Source organism: Mirounga leonina, unplaced genomic scaffold, assembly GCF_011800145.1.
Source record: "Mirounga leonina isolate KUSES-001 unplaced genomic scaffold, KU_Mleo_1.0 Mir_204, whole genome shotgun sequence".
Lineage (NCBI taxonomy): Eukaryota > Metazoa > Chordata > Mammalia > Carnivora > Phocidae > Mirounga > Mirounga leonina.
Genome location: NW_023270513.1, coordinates 15,558,611 through 15,582,581, shown reverse-complemented (window position 1 = coordinate 15,582,581; position 23,971 = coordinate 15,558,611). Strand labels below are relative to the sequence as shown.

At 34.6% G+C, this 23,971-nt stretch overlaps 1 protein-coding gene across 1 annotated transcript in view; it reads left to right on the top strand.

Moving 5' to 3' along the window:
• Positions 1–5,863: 5,863 nt before the first annotated feature.
• Positions 5,864–23,971, top strand: part of POF1B (POF1B actin binding protein) — a 106,452-nt gene continuing 88,344 nt past the window's right edge. The window contains exons 1-3 of the mRNA XM_035028664.1: positions 5,864–6,145; positions 20,539–20,613; positions 23,158–23,238. Of these exons, the coding sequence (XP_034884555.1) occupies positions 5,864–6,145; positions 20,539–20,613; positions 23,158–23,238 (438 nt within the window). The remainder of the gene's footprint in view (positions 6,146–20,538; positions 20,614–23,157; positions 23,239–23,971) is intronic.

Here is a 23,971-nt window from a genome sequence, read left to right as displayed (position 1 = left end):
ATTGTAAGTTTTTTGTAGATGCCTTTTTTTGATTGAGGAAATTTCTATCTTTATCTAGTTTACTAAGATTTGTTATCAGGCATGATGTAGGATTTTGTCAAATGCTTTTTCTGCATTTACTAAGATAATTATGTTTCTTTTTTCTTTTTTGGATTGTTAATATGGTGAATTATATTGATTGATTCTCAAACATTGAATCAGTCTTGCATTCCTGAGGTAAACCCCACTTGTTCATAATATATTATTCATTTTATATATTGTGGATTTGAAATACTAATATTTTGATGAGGATTTTTGAGTTTATGTTCATGAGGATTATTTTTCTGTAGTTTTCGTGTATTGTCTTTGTTTTTAATATCAGGGTAATGCTAGCCTCAAAAATACATTATAAATTATTCTTTTCTATTCTGTAGAAGAGATTGTATAGAGAATATATTGATTTTTCCTTAAATGTTTGGTAGAATTCAACATTTTTATTTCTGGAAGGTTTATTATTATGTTTCTAGTTATTTTATAGATGTAGGGTTGATCAGATTATCTATTTCATCTTGGGTGAGCTGTGGTACTTTGTGGTTTTCAAGGAATTGGTCCATTTCATCTAAGTTGGAGAATGTATGTGCATAGTTGTTCATAGGGCACTTCATTATCCTATTAATGTAGGTGGAGTCAGTAATGATATCTCTTCTTCCATCATGATTTTGGTTATTTGTACTTTCTTTTTTTTTTGTCTATCTTATTAGAGGATTATCAATTTTATTATTTTTTAAAGAACCATCTTTTGGTTTTATGAATCTTCTCTACTCTTTTCTAAATCTTACAGATTTCAGTTTTTTTTATTTGTTTGTTTGTTTCAAGTTGTTATTTAAATTCCAGTTAGTTAACATGTGGTGTAATATTAGTTTCAGGAGTGGAATTTAGTGATTCATCATTTACATATAATACACAGTGCTCATCACAACAAGCGTCTTCCTTAATACCCATCACCCATTTAGTCCATCCCCCTGCCCACCTCCCCTCCAGCAAGCCTCAGTTTTTTCTCTACAGTTAAGAGTCTGTTTTATGATTTGCCTCTCTGTTTTTCCCCCTATGTTCATCTGTTTTGTTTCTTAAATTCCACAGATGAGTGAAATCATATGGTATTTGTCTTTCTCTGACTGACTTATTTCGTTTAGCATAATACAGTTTTATATTTATTATTTCCTTTTTTCTGTTTGATTTGGGTACTTTTGTACAGAATTAGGGGAGGTGGGGGAATGGGTGAAATAGATAAAGGAGATTAAGAGTATACTTACCTAGTTGAGCACTGAGTAATGTATAGAATTGTTGAATCATTATATTGTACACCTGAAACTAATATAACACTCTGTTAATTGTACTTCAATAAAAAGATGTTGATAATCAAAGATACTCTAATGGATCCCCCCTAATGAAAATAGCCACTCACCCCCAAGATAATAAAACTCCTTATAATTTCTCTACATTGCACACAGATATCTAGAACAAACATCACAAGACTTTACCTCCTAACTAAACTCTTTCATCTTAGCCAAGCTTTTTAAATTATAGATGACTGCCTTACAATCAAGCTTCTTTATACCTTCTCCTTTTTGTTAAATTGATTGGGGCTTCTCTGTGACTAAGTTATCTGGTATTTCCCTACTTCTGTTGTTTTTCCCTTTTTTAAGTCCAGCCTGCCTTATATATTACTTTCTGCTTTAATCAGATTTCCATCTGCAAATCCATAGCAAGCTCTTTTTCCTTTATCCCCAACCAAATTTAGAGCAGAATGTTTAAGAACTACCATTTATTGTATGGCTACTATGTAACAAACACCATGCTAAACACTTTACATGCATTTTATCTAATCTACACAACAAATCCTTTGTTAGGGGCTATTATCCATTTCACTGAGAATAATAGAAGCTCAGAGGAGTAACATGATTTGCCAAACCATAGAGCTAATATATAGTAGAGCTAAAATTTAAATCTAGGTCTGTCTGACTGCAAAGCTACACTCATCACAGTATATAGTCTTTTGGTATACTCCAATATTCTCCTTTTATTAAAACAAGAATATTTTATATTTAACATCAGATAACAGATATAATTGATGTACTACACCGTAGTTCATTCTCATTCTAACTTCTTAATATATATAAAACAGTTTGACTCTTACCAATCACCTCTATTATAAACTTTTAATCACCTGAGCTGCTTATGAGTTCTTACCTAATACACTGAAAGTCTCATCTCTCTGGCATTACCATCTTCCTCTTTTATCCAAGACTGCCCCAAACATATTGGTATAATTTAGGGATTTACAAATTGTAGTGTGCTTCAGAATCACCAGCAGAGCTTGTTAAACAGATTGTTGAGCCCCACCCTAGAGTTTCTGAGTCTGGCGATCTGGGGTGGGGCCCAAGAATTAGCATTTGTAAAACTTTTCCTGGTGAAGCTAATGCTTCTGGCTCAGGGACCTCACTTCAAGTATCACTGGTATAGTGATATGGCTTGATCAAATGTTCTTTAGTATGTTTTCATGATATTGATAGAATTATAAATTAGATGTGAATTTCCACTTGCTTTATGAGTTTAGTTTAGAGTATATGGAGGAAAAAAGCATAAAGAAGAAAAAATCTGAAAAATAAAAGTAACCGAGGTTATTTCACACAAAATATATTCTATCACCAACAAAACTTGAAAAACTCTATACATCACATCACCCATTTAGAAGATCATAGTGTATATTAGCTTATGAAAAGCTATAATTATGTCAGTAAAGCTACTTCTCAAATTATATTTAACCAAGTATTTCTTAAACTCATTGGGAGACAAAACACTTCTCGTTTCTAGGTATAACATTCTGGTGTTATTCAAGACATACTTTGAGAAATGTTGTTGTAAAGTTATCTTTTTTAGAAAGGTCAGATATCCCTGGGGGGTCTGCCAGAATCATAGAAGCTTGGTCTCTGTTCCACTGCATCAAAATCATATGGAGGAGTGATTTACTTTGTCTAGAATCGGAGTCTGGTTTTCTCTAGTGTGGCTCTTGGAACATTGTAATTAGTTCTGAGCAAAATTATGCCACAGTTAAAATTTACTTAAGGACTGAGATTCAGAAACCAGGATAAGGGATAACCAAAGGTATTTCAGAGATCACTTATTTCTATTCTAAGTATGTGTATCATCAAACACCTGATAATTTGATAAAAACTTTTCACTGAATTGATGTCAGACTAAACTGTTCAGTTTGTAAATTTCACCATTCATTTTTTTTAATCAAAACAATGTTTTCTCATATCTAATATTCTGAAACATTTCTCAGTCTAAAGTTTCCCAACAGCAGTTAAGCAAGCTCAACTTTAAGATCTGTCAGAAGGCTGGAATGGAGTTCTGCTAGATCAAGTGACCTGGACTCATTTAGTAAAACATAGGTGCTTTCATACAATATCTCATTATCTTGGGCTTCAGCTCTCTCTGACCAACAATTATTGACTCTTTCCATATAAACATACTTCTTCTTGATCATAGAGAAGACAGAAGTAAAAAGACTTGAGTAACTTCACTTTAACTCTCTACTCTTTGCCATTACACCATGAGCCTCAACAGTGGGCCGGGGCTTGAGATAAACCTGGGCGTCATTCCCATAAAACAGAAGGTGGAGTACAGGATTAGTTATACATGTAAAAACACTACTGCTGATGCTGATGAAATTCATTTGGTGTTAAAGTTATAATTACTTACATTGTTTAATATTCTAAGATAGTTCTGTACATCCATTTTGGTAAATTAATTAGTGATCTATTTTACCTCAATGGTTTTAGGTAACTAAGCTTTTCAAAAACTAGGCCCATTCATATTTGCTTTTCAAACCCTACTATTTTACAAATATCACGCACATCATCTGTGAGTAATATATTTAAAAGCTTATACATGGATAGTGCATTATAATTAGCAGACAGTTTCTCATTTGATTCTAAAAACAGTTTTATGAGGTAGGTAAAATCAAGACTTTTTCAGATGATCTTCAAAACATCTCAGTCAAATATAATCAGTTTTTTTTAATTACCAATAATGTATACAGCAAACATTCCTGATCCTTAGCCCACCCCTTACTCCTACCATCAATATGGGAAGTTTCATTTTCTACTTTATACATCTCTTTAGTTATTTGAATATTTTAAAATAAAGATTTATTTATTTATTTTGGAAAGCGAGAGAAAATGAGCGGGGGAAGGGCAGAGAGAGAAGGAGAGGGAGAGAAGCAGACACTGTGCTGAGTGCAGAGCACAACATGGCGCTCAGTCTCACCACCCTGAGACCATGCCTGAGCCAAAGTCAAGAGCAAGACACTTAACCGACTAAGCCACCCAGGTGCCCAAATTATCTGAATTCTTTTTTTTTTTTTTATTCATGAGAGACAGAGAGAGAGAGAAAGGCAGAGGGAGAAGCAGGCTCCCAAGGAGCAGGGAACCCAATGCAGGACTCGATCCCAGGACCCTGAGATCATGACCTGAGCCGAAGGCAGACGCTTAACCATCTGAGCCACCCAGGTGCCCAATTATCTGAATTCTTAAAGAATGAATTATTTTTATAATCAGGAACAAAATTTTTTAAAAAAAATCTGTTAGAACTGAATTAGTTTCTAAGGGTATATCAGTTCTAAGGGGAAATCAAATCTATCATATAAATGAGTTTTTTTCAGTACTAAACATAAAATATCTATATTACGGAGTAAAACAAAATAACTGCCAGAAATATAATTTAGGGGCGCCTGGGTGGCTCAGTCGTTAAGCGTCTGCCTTCGGCTCAGGTCATGATCCCAGGGTCCTGGGATTGAGCCCCACATCGGGCTCCCTGCTCAGCCAGAAGCCTGTTTCTCCCTCTCCCACTCCCCCTGCTTGTGTCCCATCTATCGCTGTCTCTCTGTCAAATAAATAAATAAAATCTTTTTAAAAATTTTTAAAAATGCAAAACAATAAATGTAAATGCTGAACCGCAAAGCATTTGTGGAATGGTAAGATCTTTTTTGACCAATCTCCCATTTATAGACAACAATTCAATCATTTAGACAATCTACTTCAATATATGTTAGAAAGTAATATGAGGCCTGGAGCAAGATACACAGGTCCATAAATTAGAGTTGCTAGAAGGAGACCCCATAGCAATCTTCCTTAACTGAAATTACCAGCTGGGCTTTGCAAAGAATGCAAATTTATCTGTGAAAATTGGTGTGTCCCTAGGCTAATACCTTGTATTTTGGTCTGGGACTCCGGAATGATAATACCCATGCCTGTAATTCTCTTTGGTAAGCTTAAGAACCATGGGAAAGTCATTTTCATGTGACGTTTGTGATTTTTTCTCTAGTAAGTTTAGGCATGAGCATGTCTTTGTTTGTCTATTTACAGTTAAATGAATTTCCAAGACTGTGGACTTGGAAGCTCTGGCTTCAGCCCTAAAATTCCTAATTTCTGTTCTTTCCGGACTCCCTTACCTACTTGAATGCAGCTTTGTATCTCTGTGGCAAAGCAGGGCCTTTCCTGGCAGGTAAACCTGCCAGGTGAATCCACCCCTGAGGGGCGTGTCAGTACCATTTCCTGGAGCAATCTCACAGGGTGGCTCTACTTTTCATTTGCGCTCAAATAACTTTGCTTCCTCCTCTGCAGCTGCCAGACCAGTTCCTGCTGCTGCTCAGGTAACCCTAACCTCTCCAGGGCACCACTACAGGCAGAGGGGGTTGATAAATGACTTCTACGTGTGCCTGCTTGCCTTCCTTCTTACCCTTATTCATGAGCGTTCTCTCTCTCTGTTTGTTCCATAGGGAGAGCATCTGGGAAGTACCTTGCTGACCACTGAGAACATCATGAGCTCAAGCTATTGGAGTGAGATGAGCAGCAGCATCTGTGGAACTCCACAGCCCCCAGAGGTGCTACAGTGCCAGCCCCAGCATTGCCACTGCTACCATCAGTCAAGCCAAACCCAGCACCCACCAGAAAAAAATGTAGTGTACGAGAGAGTGAGAACCTACAGTGGGCCCATGAACAAGGTGGTTCAGGCCTTGGACCCCATCACCTCACAGGAAGTGCTCTCTCCTCTCAAAACTGCCTCCTCCTACCAAAATTTGGTTTGGAGCAACCATTCTCAGGTACCATAAAGATAACTATGTGTGATTTGTAGAGAGGGGATATTTTTAACCTCATTTCTTTTCTTTCTGCTTCTCTGCCTCTGTTCTACAGGATGTTATCTTTTGGGGGATTGCAGCTATATAAGCAATGTACGGTTACCCAAATTCCATCTCTTGCTGTTCTTTCATTTACTAGTGCCCGTGGTTGTTTAACAGCTCCAGTGAGTTTTATAATCTAACTAGAGCCTAGGATGACTCATTTTTTGTTGGATTTGATTGAAATATCTGATCTGGGGTATTCCTTTGCCCTTACCGTAAAGCAATCCTCAACTTGAATACAATAATTTTTATAGAATAGGGTCCCACTGAATCACTTTATTTCAGAAGTAAACAGATTTTTTATATCAAATATGGTAGTTCAGAGACAATGAGTTACATAGAGTGATGAGCAGTTGTATTCAGCAAATAGTATGCTGCTCCTAGATAAGTCACATGCACAAGTATCTGTTCAAATTGTCATATGTGTTTCATCTTCCAAAAATGACACATTGGTTCTTAATACAGCCAAAGTGAATAATTTATGAATATTGGTAGAAAGAGGATTGAAAGAGTGGATATAGGATTGAGGAAGGCAAGATGTAAGAAACTGTTATATAAAAGCTTAAAAAAGCAGAACTCTAAGACATCCTTTAAAATGAAATAAAATTGCTTTTAAGGGGTTATTTTAGTATCATTATCTGTTCTAATAATCTTGCCAATGAATGTAAAGGAACATTGCAAGACTATAAAATTAAAAGCTCTGCCTGTTTTCATTCTTTGAATCCCTTTACATTTATAGACATAATGTAAATTTGCATGACTTTGAGCTTTCTGGAAACATCTGTCCAAACTAAAATTATGTTTTCAAGATAAAATTTATACTGTAAAGAGTTCAAAAAGCAACCATGGGGATGATATTATCTGATGTTCATTATTTTACCGATCTGGAATAATATGGGTTATTTTTCCCAAAACCACAATTTAAAATAGGATATGAAGCAAAATTCTAAAGTATAAAATAAAACTATTTTTGAAAGAATTTTTATTTTTTTATTTTGATTTTTTTAAAGATTTTTTATTAATTTGACACACAGAGAGAGAGCACAAGCAGGGGAAGCGGCAGGCAGAGGCAAAGGGAGAAGCAGGCTCCCCAGCAGAGCAGGGAATCCGATGTGGCATTCCATCCCAGGACCCTGGGATCATGACCCAAGCCAAAGGCAGTTGCTTAACCAACTCAGCCACCCAGGCGCCCCTAAAAGAATTTTTAAAGACATAGATAACACAATTACAAAGGCCACAATTTTACTGATATTTCATGCTTAGCTTGAGGAAAAAATATTAAGAAAAAATCCAAGATTTTACTTCAGTAATTTCCTAGTTGAGAAAAACTCCACCTGTATTGAAGTCAAAGGAAAGAAAAATATGAAGTTAAAAAATACTACTTTGCATAATTGATAATAATATTGTGAATGTACATTTCAATATTTAGTATTAGGATGTTAATGAACAACAAAGTGGGTGTCATCTATGTTCCTTAATAGCCCCAAAACAAGGCAAAAACAAGTTACCATTACTATAGAAATGCTAAAATCACCCTATCTGTCATAGTCATTTAAAAACATTAATCTCTTTTCTTGTCAACTTGCTAGTAAAGATAGATAAAAATTTAACAGCAGAAATTTAACAAATTATAAATATTGATTACAGAACAAGTTTTAGGATCACTTTATTGATACTCCTTAGTTCAACTTTCCTTTTTAATAATCCCAGAACCAAGTTGATCAAGTTTTTTTTACAAGACTTTTCTTCTTTCTACCTGATAATTACTAAAGTGATCCTTGTAAGACTCTCTCCATCCTGAAACACAGTTCCCCATAGAGGAGATTATAAAGAACCCTAGGGACAGAAAGTATGGTCACAAAAACTGGGATAAGAGATTGGAATGGAGTGTTCTGAAGTCTAAAGTTATTTATAATTGAAAAGAAAGAAAAGTAAGGGCTGTGTGAAGATGAGGTAGGTGAAATTCTAGATATGTAGTAAAGGACAAAACTAAGGTTTCATTCCCTTAGTGAAACAAGAAGAAAGAAAATTTGACTATAAAATTTCAAACTGAGTTAGATATCAAAGGGCATTTACAAATCCACTAAAAGATAATTTGGCAAGAAAGTTTTTAGGTATTTGTCACAAATAATGTGACGAAGAAGCTCTTCTATTTTTCCTTCTCCTTGTTTCTTGGCAGGATGGCATTGTATAAAGTAGAACCTAGATTTGATCTGAAATTACCTTCATGTTAATGTAATGGGTAAGATGAGGCAGCAGCTTTATTATATACCATGCCAAACACAAGAAAACAGTACATATTACTCAATATGTACCTTTTTTGTTCGTTTCATGTTTTAATAAAGTCTCTATATGCCATGTTTTAGAGACATTTTGAGTTGGTATGTAGCAACTATTCTGATGCTAGAGTTTGTGATCCTCACAGGCAGGAAAATGTGTATTATAATCAATTGTTGGTTGTCATAAATGCAGTTAAACTTTTACTTTGTCTTTTAGCATTTTAGTGTTTGGATGACATTCAGATAATTCCTAAGATTTAAAAATATATGTAATTGGGGCGCCTGGCTGGCTCAGTCGGTAGAGCATGTGACTCTTGATCTCAAGGTTGTGAGTTCAAGGCCCATGATGGGCGTGGAGCCTACTCATAAAATACATAAAATAATAAAGTAAAATAAAATAAAATACAAAAAATACATAATTGTCAGTAGTAAAATATCTTCCCTTCGAGAAACTGAAATTGATGTCACTCTTCTTTGTTTCCTGATCTTAATTTTAGCTTATGTAGTAGACATTTTAGATTTAACTAAATGCTTTTTGCAGCACTTTAGTATTTTCTATTTCTGGCTTTTTAGTACATGTTTTTCCTCTAATGCTTTCTTGTGCACTAAAATGGTATTTATAAATATAAACATATTTTAAATTTCTCCAGATATAATGTTGCTTTGTTTCTTGTCTATAATTAATAGATATATTTTATTATTCTCTCAGTTATTATTTTATCTGATTGATAGAGCAGAGAAAATTGAATATAGAAAATACTTGCAGTGAAATTATCCAAATTAATTCTAGAATTAAAATTACCAGGTTTATCCATACAGACAGGTAAAATCAAACACAGGGTAATCAAGGGCACAGATGCATTTTAAAACTGAATGCAGTCTTGTAAATAAATGAAGTTCTAGAAACTACACAAAACAAAATAAAACAACTTACTGCTCAACCTTTTAAAAAGCTTAAATATTAACCTGCCATCATTAACTCAAAATGAAATACTGCCTTAATGAACACCATTGATGTAAAATTACTCAACATATATATTTCCCATCCACTAATTTAGCTTTTCATGAAGTTCAAGATATTTTCCATGTATGCAAAGGAACTCTGTTGTATGAGAGAGAATTGAATCAAAATAAAATGTTTTTTAATAACATTCATTGAATTGAATATTTATTAACTGCCTATTATATAGGAAGCACTGTGATTATTTGGATAAATACGATTTGCTTATCCCAGGGAGAGTCCACGTTGAGGATAGATGTACAGGACCTGGTCTGTAAGTGTTCCATATGTCTATATTTCATTTTTAAATATAATTTTGTGCTTTGGCCATCAATATTCTATTGAATAAAACAAGTTTTGGTGAAAGAAGGGACCTCTTAATGTGTCATATGGGTTACCATTCTTTTGAAGTTAAAACTTGCAACCAAATTTAACTCTAGAAGCATCTGGGGAGAATGTGTTTTTTTGTTTAATTTATTTGACAGAGAGAGTGAGAGAGCACAAGCAGGGGGAACAGTAGAGGGAGAGGGAGAAGCAGGCTCCCCGCCAAGCAGGGAGCCCGATGTGGGGCTCGATCCAAGGACCCCGAGATCATGACCTGAGCCAAAGGCAGACGCTCAACCATCTGAGCCACCCAGGCGCCCCGAGAATGTGCTTTTATGTGTGTTATTGATAGCAGAGGCTCAGCTTGGGTTTATCTTTGTTTACATGATTTTTTTCCCTTTTTCCCTTTTCATTGGTTACAAAGATTGTGGATAGCTCCCTTGCTGTGCCAGGATTTCTATACAGTATCAGAAAAATTTCTTGTTCTGCGGGGAGGGGTGTTTTGCTTTGATAAATTGTTGTCCAAGGGTGTGGTCACTAAAGTGAATGATTGTTCAGGGAAGTAGGTTGTAGAAAAAGGAATGAGGTCATAGGATAAAGAGGCTCATGTTTTCAGCTTTGGTCAGCCCTTTTATGCTTGAAGTTAAATAAAGCTATAGAAATTGTGAGTGCAACTAATTGGGTAAAAATGCCCATGCCAATTGTCTCTTTTTTAAGGGAGGTTTGATAAATTGCTGGGCCTGTTTTCAGGCCATGACACTCACAAGCTGTCCTTGTGTGTCTATGTGACAAGGTGGGGAAGGGAGGCAGGGCAAGGGGAAAGGAGGTGAACTGGTCCTTTAACTGCTGTGATCCAAATTTCTTTTCTTGACAACTCATGGTAAAACAACTGGGATATTTGCCATGCTCTTAAATCCCATTTATTTTTATTTAATTTTTTTTAATTTGACAATAGTTGGCACACAGTGTTACATTAGTTTCAGGTGTACTACATAGTAATTCAACTTCTCTATACATTATGCTATGCTCATCACAAGTGCAGCTACAATCTGCCCTCATCCAACGTTATGACAATATCATTGACTATAGTTCCTGTGCTGTGCCTTTTATTCCAGTGACTTATTCATTCCATAACTGGAAGCCTGTATCTCCCACTCCCCTTCACCCGTTGTTCTTTTTTCTTTTTTTTTTTTAAGATTTTATTTATTTATTTATTTGAGAGAGAGAGAGAGAGAAACAGCATGAGAGGAGAGAGGGTCAGAGGGAGAAGCAGGCTCCCCGCTGAGCTTGGAGCCCGATGTGGGACTCGATCCCAGGACTCCGGGACCATGACCTGAGCTGAAGGCAGTCGCTTAACCAACTGAGCCACCCAGGCGCCCCACCCATTTTTCTATACCCTCACACACCTTCCCTCTGGCAACCATCAGTTTGTTCTTTGTATTTATAGGTCTGATTCTGTTTTTTGTTTGTTAAACCCCATTTAAAAGTGAAAACCTTTGTAAACAAGTATATTTGAGCTAACTTTTTTTTTCTACACCAGCAGGTATGGTAATATCATCTTTTTTTTTTTATTTCCAACAGAGCATATATACTTCTAGTTTTTAAGGACAAAAAGCATATACTGCAAAGAGACTGTATACTTTATTTTTTCTCCTAGTTTCCTTCAGGAAAAGAGAAAGAATGAGTCTCTTAAATGAGGGATTTCCTTTGGGGGAAAGGAATGAGGGGAAGAAGTTATATTTCTAATACATTCTAGTACATTCTATTGCTTTCTTAACATGAGAACAGAATCACAGATTTTATCCTAAATCAAGGAAGTGTTTGTTTCATCTAAAAAAAAAAGATCATTATAATTTATATGTTTCATCCTGTACAAAGTTCAGAACAATATTGAACAATAACCTAAGGCAGGTGTTTAACCATGTTATTGGCTTTGAAAGGTTTTAACAAAAGCATCTTTTAAACTATTCAGAGAATGTATTCAAATGGCAGTTGGCCTTGGCAAATTCTGTCAGCATAAATGTCAGTTGGTATTTAAAGATATTGCCTCTTTTGAAGCTGTTAGTCCTAAACTGTTACTAAGTCGCTATTATTACTTTCAGTGATTCTCATAGTCATTTTAAGACTCCTTCTTGGAACATTATATTATTTATTAGTTTTTTAAAGTTTTAAAGTTCAAATTAGAAAGTTCCATGGTCATTTCAACAAGTTTCCAAATATTTAGAGAACAAAGTCCTATGCTGTGTATGTAATCTCTATTGCTTAATTCTCATTCCCAGCAATCTTGCCATCTCTCCTTTATTTATTGCACCAAAGACTTGAACTCTTTGATAAGAGTTATCAATAGTAAATAAAAGCTAATAGGTGTTGGCTACAGAGGTTCATATTTTGCAGAGTATAAAGATGAGTCACAGAAAACACTGTGTGGAGAAAATGCCCATACAAATGAATCTATGGGGAATGGCTCATGGAGAGCAGCAAATAATAAATGAGCAGTGATGAGGTAGACTTAAGCAGAGCCAAACTATGAAACAATCTAGTGTAGTGGCTAAGAGTGTAAGTTTACGTTTTAAACGTCTTGGGTTTAATTCCTGGTTCAGGGTCATGCTAGCTATAGGTATCAGTTACTTAATTAGTAAAATGGGACAAAAATACCTAGCTCATAGGATTGTTGTTAGAGTCAAATTCGATAACACATTATGGAAAACACACAGCATAGTGTCTGACACATAGTATTAGTGTCATAGAGCCTAGAATAAATTTTGACCTCTCAGGACCTCAGTGTCCTCATTTGTAAAGTGGGGACAGTAATACCTTCCTTCAGGGTTTTAGTGAGTATTAAATGAGATAACATGTGAAGGTGTCGAGCCCACTGTCTGGACACTCAATAATTCTTTCCATTTTTATAATTGCTTTATCAAAATATAGCCAACAAAAGCCCCTAGTTGCACAGACAAAATAGGATAATAGATAGCTAATGAACAGGCTATAAAGTAAGAGTTCTTTTAACACTGGAAAGATTAGGTAAAGATGTATGTTTGAAAGGCTTATTAGGGTTCTACTAGCTAAGAAAGACTAATGAGGAAAACCATTAACGCAATTTTCTAAAACTCATGGTATAGGATCAAAAGACTGGAACAGCAGGAATGTATTTATAATGTTTACTGGTATAAGTATCCTTTAGAAAGAGTAATTTGGGAGTTCCCATGCTCTTAGAGTCTTTGAACTTGAACCTTAATATTTGAGATGGAGTTTTTTTAGTTTGTGCTTTTTTTCCTTTTGAAAATGCAGTGACACTGGGCATTAAAGCTTGTTTGCTGTCTGCCTCTTACCTAATTTTTCCTCTAGAGCTACACTTCTAATAGAGTAGCATGTGGCTATTTTCATTTATATCTAAATTAATCAAAATCAAATAAAATTAAATGTTCTGTTCCTCATTGCACGAGTCACATTTTGACTGTTCAACAGCCATATGTAGCTGGTGGTTACTGTATTGGACAACACAAATGTAGAACATTTCCACCATTGTAGAGTGTTCTACTGGACACTGCAAATCTATACATTCAGGCTGCTCATTTGAAGATAGAATTACCTCTAAGATCATCACATTCAAGGAAATTTATGGTGGTACAAATGTGTGATCAAAGTGCTGCCAATTTATATGATCAGCTATAATGCGTAGATAAACATGAAATAAAAAAATGAAGCTACAAACTCTCAAAGTTTTAAGTTTAGAGTAACTATTTTAGGAGAAAGAGAATTGAATTCATAAACTTTTAAAAAAGAATTAAATTCATAAGTCTAAATAAAAGATTTTTATGTATGTATATATCCTTCTGTTCATATGATTTTCCCAGAGCCTCACTTTTTGGCAGAGCAAATGGTTAAGAAGAGGAAAAAGATGAAAAATGACCTTCCTCAATCAAAATGCATCTTTCTTTCTTTTGGGCACATGATCTGTTTTTCATAACCTCTCTGCAACTACCTATCTCCCTTAACCTACTGAATTAATTTTAAACTTCAGTAAGTAAAGTTCAAATATATTCTCATTTTTACAGATGTGGTAACTGAAGCACAGAGATGTTATATGACTTACTAAAGTTCATATAGCTAGTATGTGGTACAACTAGGATTTAAATCTAGCAGTCTAGTTCCAGGTCTATGCTTGTAACCTCCATGCTATGCTATATATTCCTGGTCTACACATTTGACTCTTATTTATGTTACACAGTAACATCCAATATCTGATTCCTATTTTCACTTCTTGATCATGTATATGCTTCCATTATGAACCACTTATAATCTTTTGACACAAGCCAGGGCATAAATAATAGTGTAATGAACATTTCAAGGTGTTAAAAGTTTGTTATTTACCAAGAAGGCAGACATTTTTTGCTGCTGTTCAGAACTCTTTTTTTTAACATTTTTCTTATAAATTGTATTGATTGTTTTGTATCAAAATATATAAGGCTCCAGCACTGGGTAGTAAGTTGATAAATTTTTAGTTATTTAAAAATTCATAAGTGCTTTAGGAGAACTTTGATAGAAAAATATTATGAATAAATAAAATCAGCTTTTACCTTATTGTGGGATTTATAATCTCAGCTATAAAATGTTATTTACTTTGTAGTTCAAAATATTTTCAAAAACTTTAATAATTGAGTTCCAAAGTTAGGTTCAAACTCCTCACCTTGATGATATTAAAGTGTCTCCTTAGAACAGTCCTATGCTACTTTTACTGTGTTAGTTCCCACTACCCACTTCCTTCCACCTTGTGTCCTGGACACACTGTACTGCTGATTCTTGAAGAAACTGAGCATTTTGCTTCCTTCCCACCCCTGCCTTTGTTCATTTCATTCCCCACTCTGGCAACAGCCACCCTTCTCTCACATCTTCTCTGGAATTCTACCTATTCCTTAAAATACATCTGGAAAGTTATCTTCTTAAAGACATCTTCTCCAATCCTGAATCTTCTTACCCTGTCCTCAGTGTAGTACTCCACCCCCACCTCGATCCCAGATGTGTTCTCCTAGATAGTATCACTTTTTATTATTTAACTATAATGTACTTATAATACTGAGTAGTATATTACTGATACGGTCCTTCTTCCCTTCCCCCAGAGACAATACACTTATTGAGGGTTAAGAATTTTTAGCACTGGGTAATACACGCAAACAATGAATCATGGAACACTACATCAAAAACTAATGATGTAATGTATGGTGATTAACATAACATAATAAAAAAATCAACTGGAAAAAAAAGATTTTTTAGAAATCAAAAATCAAAGACAAATCAAAATAAATGTTTTCGACAATGGGATGGAACTGGAAATTCTCTCTCCCACGCTTTCTCTCATCTTCCTTTCCCCCTTTCCCCTCTCCCTTTCCTTCCCTCTTTCTTCCATTCCCTCTCCCCTCACCCTTTGTGATTATGGCTTGCAAAAATGCCTGAATGTGGCTGTAAGCAATGGCTTTAATAAAGATATACAGTTATGATTATTTGTGAGTTTCACTCTTCTATGCCTTCTCTTCGAAATGAAAATGGAAAGTAGGGCACAAATTGCCTCTTTAAAAAAGTGAAAAACACATAAAGTAAATATTAGAAAGCTATTTAATAGGGCAATTAGTTTTCTATTTTAGTTCTTGGGTCACATTAAGAATCTGGACTTGACTTGTTTATATTTGATTTACACTTTTTTCCCCCATGAACAAATATTTATCATTACTTATTATGGCAAATTATGTTAAAGGGTTAGTGATTCTGATCTGTCATCATATTATTTCCCTGGGATCTTGTGTTGCTTCTTTTAAGCAAGTTAGTTTGAAGCTGCTAATTAGTCTGTTTATAAAGATATTTCCTTTACCTCCCCTGCTACTTAAATTCTGTCTAGGTGAAGTGATTTTATTTATTGAATCTTGTTCTGTTATCTTATAATTGTTTTAGTATATCAGTTATGTGCCCCAAGATTCCCTCATAAAAGCTGCTACTACTGCCCAGTACTCATCCACATTATTTTAAAATATTCACAAACATAATTATATCTGAGAATATGTTATCTAGAAAAGTTGCTTAGGGGCACCTGGGTGGCTCGGTCGGTTAAGTGTCCGCCTTTGGTTTAGGTCATGATCCTGGAGTCCCAGGATCGAGCCCCACATAGGGCTCCCCGCTCAGTGGAAGTCTGCTTCTCCCTCTGACCCTCCTCCCTCTCGTGCTCCCTGTCACTCACTCTCTCTCTGTAATAAATAAAATCTTTAAAATAAGTTGCTTAAATTCCTTACAAATACCTCATATCACTCTTCTGCTGAAGAAACCTTCAGTGACATTCAGTGTCTATAAATTTCTTAGTCTGACTTTCAGAGCCCTCCATTATCTGGCTTCTAGGGACCTTACTTTCTGGAACTCCCCTTCTAATGTTCTGTTTCAGCCAAAATGTAAACTGTTGTTCTCTAAATATAGGCCCTAACGTTCCATAAATATGCCTTTGCTCATGTTGCTTTTACCTCTGAAATGTCCCATCCCCCCATCCTCACCAATCTAGATAAACTGGAATTACACCAATTTTTCAAGACTTTCCTCAGGTATAACCTTGGGATGAAATCTTAAATTGTCTCAGGCTGAAGTTATCTCTTAGCCCTCAAAACGTTCATAGTAAGTTCCTCATAGCTCTTATAATACTCTATTGTTATTTACACTAATAATTTTTACCCCCTTAATAATTATAAGTTTGATGAGGGTAGAGAGTATATTCTATCTATGCTTTATATCTCTTCCAATACTATTATATGACATTGAACAAATTACTTAGTTATACATGTAACCAATCCAATAAAAGTAATGCCTCATATTAACAGATGGTATTTTTTATTTTTCAAAATTCTTTTACATATATTATTTGCCCACTGAAATTTCAAAAATTAAGGAGAAAAACATTATTACATCCATTGTACAAATTTTACAGTGTGCACATAAACTATGCATTGTGTATTATTTTTCTGTTGTACAAATAAAGAAACTGAGACTCAAATAGTTCAAAATAACCTGTCCAAGGTATAGCAGCTAGTTAATGAATGTCCTGCGTTTAGAAACCAGCTCTTGATAGTTTCACTATATCAGCTATCACCCTTGATTAACCCAGTTCAATACTAAAGTATTTTCAGTTTAAACAAGTTTGTATTTTTTGGCTTCAGCAAATCATTTGATGATAATCCTTACGGCAAATCATTTGATAAATTTCCCCATTCTGATATTCTATTACCAGAGTGGAAAGTATAAAAAATATATTAGAGAACAAAAGCAGTTTTTGTTCTAATTTTCAAGGTCTTGCCCTGAAATAATCCTGGAATTCAGAGTATGTCCTAAATTTTTAAGGTTTTCCTTCTACCTAAAGGAGAATAGCACCTCTCCAGCTTCTGCTTTCCCTTCTTTCTGCCCTTCACTAAGCTACGTGAAATCTCTCTCACTAAGGTAAGTAACTGAGAAATTGGACCCATTTGCATTCCATATGATTTGTTAATTCTGAGAAACATAGCTTTTTAACAAACAGAAATAAGATGTAGTTTTATGAATTCTCTTTAGGGCAACTAGAGCTTCCCAGCTCTGATTTAGGGTATACCAAGCTATGGACAATTATCTCAGGTGACGTAGTGAAATTATCCCAAAAAGCAGACTGATTTTAATCCACTCTGATATTAAAATTGGTAATATCATATGTACTTTATAAAAGGAGGAGGAAGAGAAGGAAAAGGAGGAAGAGGGCTGATACAACTTTACAAAGTTGAAAACCATTACTTTAGGGAGTGTGGGAAAAGCAACCTGGATTTTATACTAAGCCTGAGCTCACCTAATTATAAACAAAATTATTTTTTTATGATAATTCTACCTAAAGAAAGTTGCCAACAAGACAATAGCTATGTACTCTCTTAAAAGCTAGTCTACTTGGCTATTAAGTTTCGTTCTATTTAATTAGCTGATGTCATCAGATTTGAATTGGTTAAAAGGAGGAGGAAAGAACTACCATTTATAGAACACCTTCCAGGTGGCAGGTAGTGTGCACAAATTGTCTTCTCAACATGATCCTAGTATTACTAGTCGCAGCCTAAAAGGGCTAAAAGTTTGCAGAAAAACATCCTCCAGACATAAGTACTTTTCCACACTGCTGGAGGATGTGTAATTGGCATAGCCATTTGGGAAATCAATTGGCAGTATCTGTTAAAATGAATAATGCACATAATCTGTGCACTATCAATCCCACTTCTTTGTGAAATTTTATAGAAATACATGCACAAGGATGCTCATTGCAGCATAGTGAAAACTGAAAACAATTTAAACATTGCTCATTAGGGAAATAGATAAGTTATTAAACATCATGGAACACTATGTATTAATTTAAAATAATGAATTAAGACATATCTCACTTATAATACAAAAAATGACTTACACTGCAGAATAATAAAAGCAGTAAATATTATTATTTGTACATACGTATTTATGTGAAGATACACCAGACAATAATGGTTATTTCTGGGTAAGGGATTTGGATAAAAGGAGAATGATTAAGGGAAGATCTTTGACTTTATCTGTATACATTTTTATGTTCACATGTATTCATGTACTATTGCATAACTAAAAAACACCTTTTATTTTCTTACCTCTCTGAACCTGCTCCTCTCGGCTCTGTGGGCCAAACCCACCTGCACTTGGTTGTATTTATAACCATCATCCTGAGCTGAAGACCATATACCTGTTTGGCCTACAATCTTTAATTCACTGCATTTGTCTGAGGAATTCTCCTCAGCTGTAGCAGGATATCTGAGAACATATTCAAAGGCTGCCTTGATATATTAAGCTTGCAGTATTACTGCTGATGTACCAGGGAAAGGGAGGATGAAAATGTTACAAGCTGAACCAAAAGAAAAACAAAAGAAAAACCACAGCATGCAAAGTATTTGGCAATTTGTTTTAAGAACAGCACAATACACCTCTATTATAGCTATACTTCCATATGAGTCTGCCAGTGTTTCCCTTGTAAGTCTGTGACTCTCATTTTCAATAGCCTCCTTGTTCTAAAAAAAGAAATATTTTTATTGTTGTGGGAATATATCGTGGAGTTCTGTCAATTGGTTGTAAATTACAGTAATGTATGAAGAGATTGAGTAATACTATCAACTATTTGCACACCAATGAAGCTACACAGTTTTGCTGATTTGGGAAAAAATGTAAAGAATGTCAGCATAATCAATAAAGTGACTTACCTAATCATTATTAAAAATCATACTCTCACTTTTATAGACCATTTTCTTTTAACATCAGAGCCTACTCTCTGAAATTTAACTAGAAGCAGATCAGGCAAACCATAATTAAAAGTCAGACTGAAGTAATCTCAAAGCAATAGTCTTTTTTTAAGTTTTTATTTTAATTCCAGTTTGTTAACATACAGGGTTATATTAGTTTCATTATATTAGTTTCATTAGTTTCATATATTAGTACAATATAGTGATTCAACAATTCCATACATCTCCCAGTGCTCATCACAAGCGCACTCCTTAATGCCCATCACCTATTTAACCCATTCCCCCACCTACCTTCCTTCTGGTAACCATTAGTTTGTTCTCTATCGTGAAGAAGCTCTTTCTTGGTTTGTCTCCCCCCTCCTTTGCTCATTTGTTTTGTTTCTTACACTTCACATATGAATGAAATCATATGGTACTTGCCTTTCTCTGACTGATTTATTTCACTTAGCATTATACTCTTTAGCTCCATTCATGTTGTTGCAAATGACAAGATTTCATTCTTTTTTTAGTTGAATAATACTCCATTGTGTATATATACCACATCTTCTTTATTCATTCATCAGTCAGTGGGCTCCTGGGTTGCTTCCAGAGCTTGGTGATTGTAAATAATGCTGCTATAAAAATAAGGGTGCATGTATCTCTTTGAATTAGTATTTTTGTATTTTTTGGATAAATATCCAGTAGTGCAATTGATTGCTGGATCATTGGGTATTTCTATTTTTAACTTTTTGAGGAACCTCCATACTGTTTTCCAGAGTAGCCATACCAGTTTGCATTTCCACCAACAGTGTAAGAGGGTTACCCTTTCTCCACATCCTCGACAACATGTTGTTTCTTGTGTTTTTGATTTTGGTCATTCTGACAAGTGTGAAGTAATATCTCATTGTACTTTTGATTTGCATTTTCAGGGCAGTAGACTCAGTTGAGTTTTCTTTGTTTTTGTTTGTTTGTTTGTTTTTATTATGTTATGTTAGTCACCATACAGTACATCATTAGTTTTTGATGTAGTGTTCCATGTGCCCTCCTTAATACCCATGGTTAGAAAATTCTTGTATTTTATGTTTTTGTGTTGATAAATTTTGCATCTTGTTAAATTGCAGACATATAATAACATTGGGATGTATATTAGCAGAGATCTCAAAAAGAAAAGAAGGATGTAACCTAGAAGTACAAGAAGAATGTGTTGGTATGAAAGTATTCTAGAAATTAGTTTATTATTAGTTTACTAGCAAAGCTGACAATGGAATTCAGTAATGTGTTCTTTGGATATCATCTAAGAAAACACTAAATAAAGTTCTTCTGACAAACTGGGTTATTATAAAATTAAAGGAAATAATACCTAAAGAAGGTAAGACATTCAAATAACACTGCTTAGTAACCATTTCTGAACACCTCCCCCCCACCTTTTTTTCTCAACAGGAACGCCATTCTCCAACTCTGAAAATATCTACTTGCCCCCCAAACAGTGTATATATAACCCCAAATATTGAACAGGTAAAAGAAGTTATGGATTAGATTAGATTCTTTTATTTTTATGTAAACCTTGCTCATATGTTTAAGTAATCTTTAAGCCCTCCTAAGGCTTTACACATTTACAAAATGTCAGGAACACAAAACTAGAAAGGGGATTCTCACATATGGTAATCAGCTCAGCCCATTAAAGGAATGTGAAACAAGTCCTGAAACAAATGCTATGAACGGAGATTTTTCAGTTTCATTGTCTATTCAATCTGATTGCTTTTAGTTTGAGTGCAGTTTATTTTTAGTCAAGGATCTCCTAGTAATTATATATATTTTAGGGTCTTGATTTTAGCACAAATAAAGTACTTAGATCTTGGATTGAACAAGGACCTGACTTTTGAGGGATAGTACTGTAAGTTTACATTCAGAAAAAATAGCTTATAGGGTCAGAACTAGCCGTTCTCAAAGGTACATGATTTGAAATACATGCAAGAATCTAGTTCCCTTAGCCTTTACAATTTAATAATCCCACGTTTAAGATTACCCTGGAGTCTAGGCATTATATCTCCAAAAGATACCTGTAATAATAATTAAATACCATATTAACAAATATGTGTTTAATGAGCTAGTCACCATTCATTGAAAAGTGAATCCTAAGAAAAGAAAATAAAAAATATCCTTAGTTACTACATGGGAGGGGAGTATAAAGGATTTGGGATTTGAAGGCTAGGAGGGAGGAAGATGGTGTTCTAAGAAAGCAGTCCTGCCCAGATGAGGTGTCAGGGTATGAGCTTGAACAGTAAGGAAACAAAGGGATAAAAGCTGGTCTCTAGACTTTGGTAATAAGGAAAAGGTGATCTTATGAAAAACAAATAGGATTATCAAAAGTTTGTCTACCATTTCCCAATTTAACATAGCCTAGAACTAAGTCAGTTAGAGTAATGCATTTGTTTAATTTTTTAAATATTTGTTTAAAATATTTATTTTATAAATATTTTATAAATATTTTATTATTTTAGAGAGACAGAGAGTAGGAGTGGGTAGGGGACAGGGAGTGGGGGAGAGAGAGAAGCAGACTCCCTGCTGAGCACGGGGCTCTATGTGGGGCTTGATCCCAGGACCCTGAGATCATGACCTGAGCCGAAATCAAGTCAGTCACTTAAGCCACTGAGCCACCCAGACTCCCCTAGGGTCATGCATTTATTTAGCAAACATTTGCTGAATGCTGACTATGTATCAAATATTGTATAAAGATGTATTAGACCCAATTACTATTCTCAAAGAGCTCACAGACCAGCATGGGTCACATACACAGCAAAACATAGGACAGTGGGATAAAGGCTACAACAGAGATAGAAATAGAGCCCTACAGGACCCTCAAGATAGGATTACCCCAGAAAAGTAAGTCCACTTAAATCACAGAGCTATTCACTACATTCAAATCCGGGCAGCAAATTGCATTAGCTGTTATTTTTCATAATGAAGCCTTTAAAATTGGGTTTACCATGTTTTATTTCTGATAATACAAATATGTTTATTGTAGAGAATTTTGGAACCATAAAAAATGTAGAGAAGAAGAATAAAAATCACTCATGATTCCTTCCCTTACCCACAGATAGTATTATTAGCATTTTATGTTTTCTTCCATTCAAATAAAGAATTGAGATCATACCATATATGCAGTTTTATATCTTCATTTCTCACTTAACCTTATATAATATTATGAGCTTTTTTCATGTAAATTTGTATTACTAATCAGAATCATTATTTTAGTAGCTATATATTTCAGCCTATGGATGATTATTTAATCTTTCCCCTCTCCATAGGAAAGTGGTCCTATTAGTGTACCTTCATCAGTATTATTATTTAAAATTTTTTTCCAGCTAAAATATAGTACTTTTGTTATGTTTATTTGATTCTTAGTTTGGTTGAATACTTCTTACTGTTTATTAGCCATTTGTTTTTCTTCTTTTATAAATGTTCATGCCATTTGCTCATTTCTCTATTAGCATGAATTTTTTTCTTATTGAGGTATAAAAACTCTATATTAATGATATTGACTCTTTTTCCATCAAAAGTTTACAAATGACTTTATTCTAGTGTTTTTTCTCCATTTTAATGTTATTTATGGCCCTCTCCCACCATCACACTGAAGTAGTAAATGTTTAAGTACACACACACACACACACACACACACAAACACAAATTTTTCTGTGTCGCCTTGTATTTTTTAAAATATGAGATAATAAATATTAAGCTATATTTTCTTCTAATATTGTGGGGGCATTACAATGCAATGAATATGTTGAAACTCTCATCAACTATAGCTTGGAATGTGTGATGAATTACCATGAAATGAGTATTTAATAGAAATACCTAGCACAGTGCTGAACACATAAACACATGCTTTCATATATGTTTCTAATACTAAAATTAACTAAACCCACAAATTCATATGTCATCATTTATGCAAATGACTTTTAAAATTTCACTCTGAAAATTGCTCCCTATTATTATTAATGGCTTCAAGGTCACTAAGCAACTATAATTATGTGCAGCTTTTATCTTTCTTTACAGGAACTCCATTCTCCAACAGTGAAAGTCACTGCATATCCACAGACTACTATTAGGAGATACATAGTACAAAATCCTGAACAGGTAAGCTATATCACACAAACTCTTATCTCAACCTATAATTCCTTAGAAGTTGATAGCTTAAATGAGAAGTGTGAGTCAGTTACCAGATCCCTAAAATCAGATCATTGGGAGTTTCTTCTGGTTATAAAGTTAATTTCTAATCATTAGTATAAAAAAAAGTCATTTTTTAAATATTATTAAAGATTTTATTTTTTTATTTTTAATTTTTTTAGTGATTCATCAGTTGCATAACACCCAGTGCTCATTACATCAAGTGCCCTCCTTAGTGCCCATCACCCAATTACCCCTTCCACCAGCCCCTTCCCCTCCAGCAACTCTTAGTTTGTTTCTTAGAGTTACAAGTCTTATATGGTTTGTCTCCCTCTCTGTTTTTATCTTATTTTATTTTTCCTTCCTTTCCGCTATGCTCATCTGCTTTGTTTTTTAAATTCCACATATGAGTGAAGTCATATGGTATTTGTCTTTCTCTGACTGATTTCACTTAGCATAGTACACTCTAGCTCCACCCACATCATTGCAAATGGCAAGATTTCACTCTTTTTGATGGCTGAGTAATATTCCATTGCATATATGTACCACATCTTCTTTATCCATTCATCTGTCAATGGACTTCTGGGTTCTTTCATAGTTTGGCTATTGTGGACATTGCTGCTATAAACATTGGGGTGCATCTACCCCTTCAAATCACTATTTTAAAAAGTCATTTTTAATTCCAGACAACTATGTGCCCATA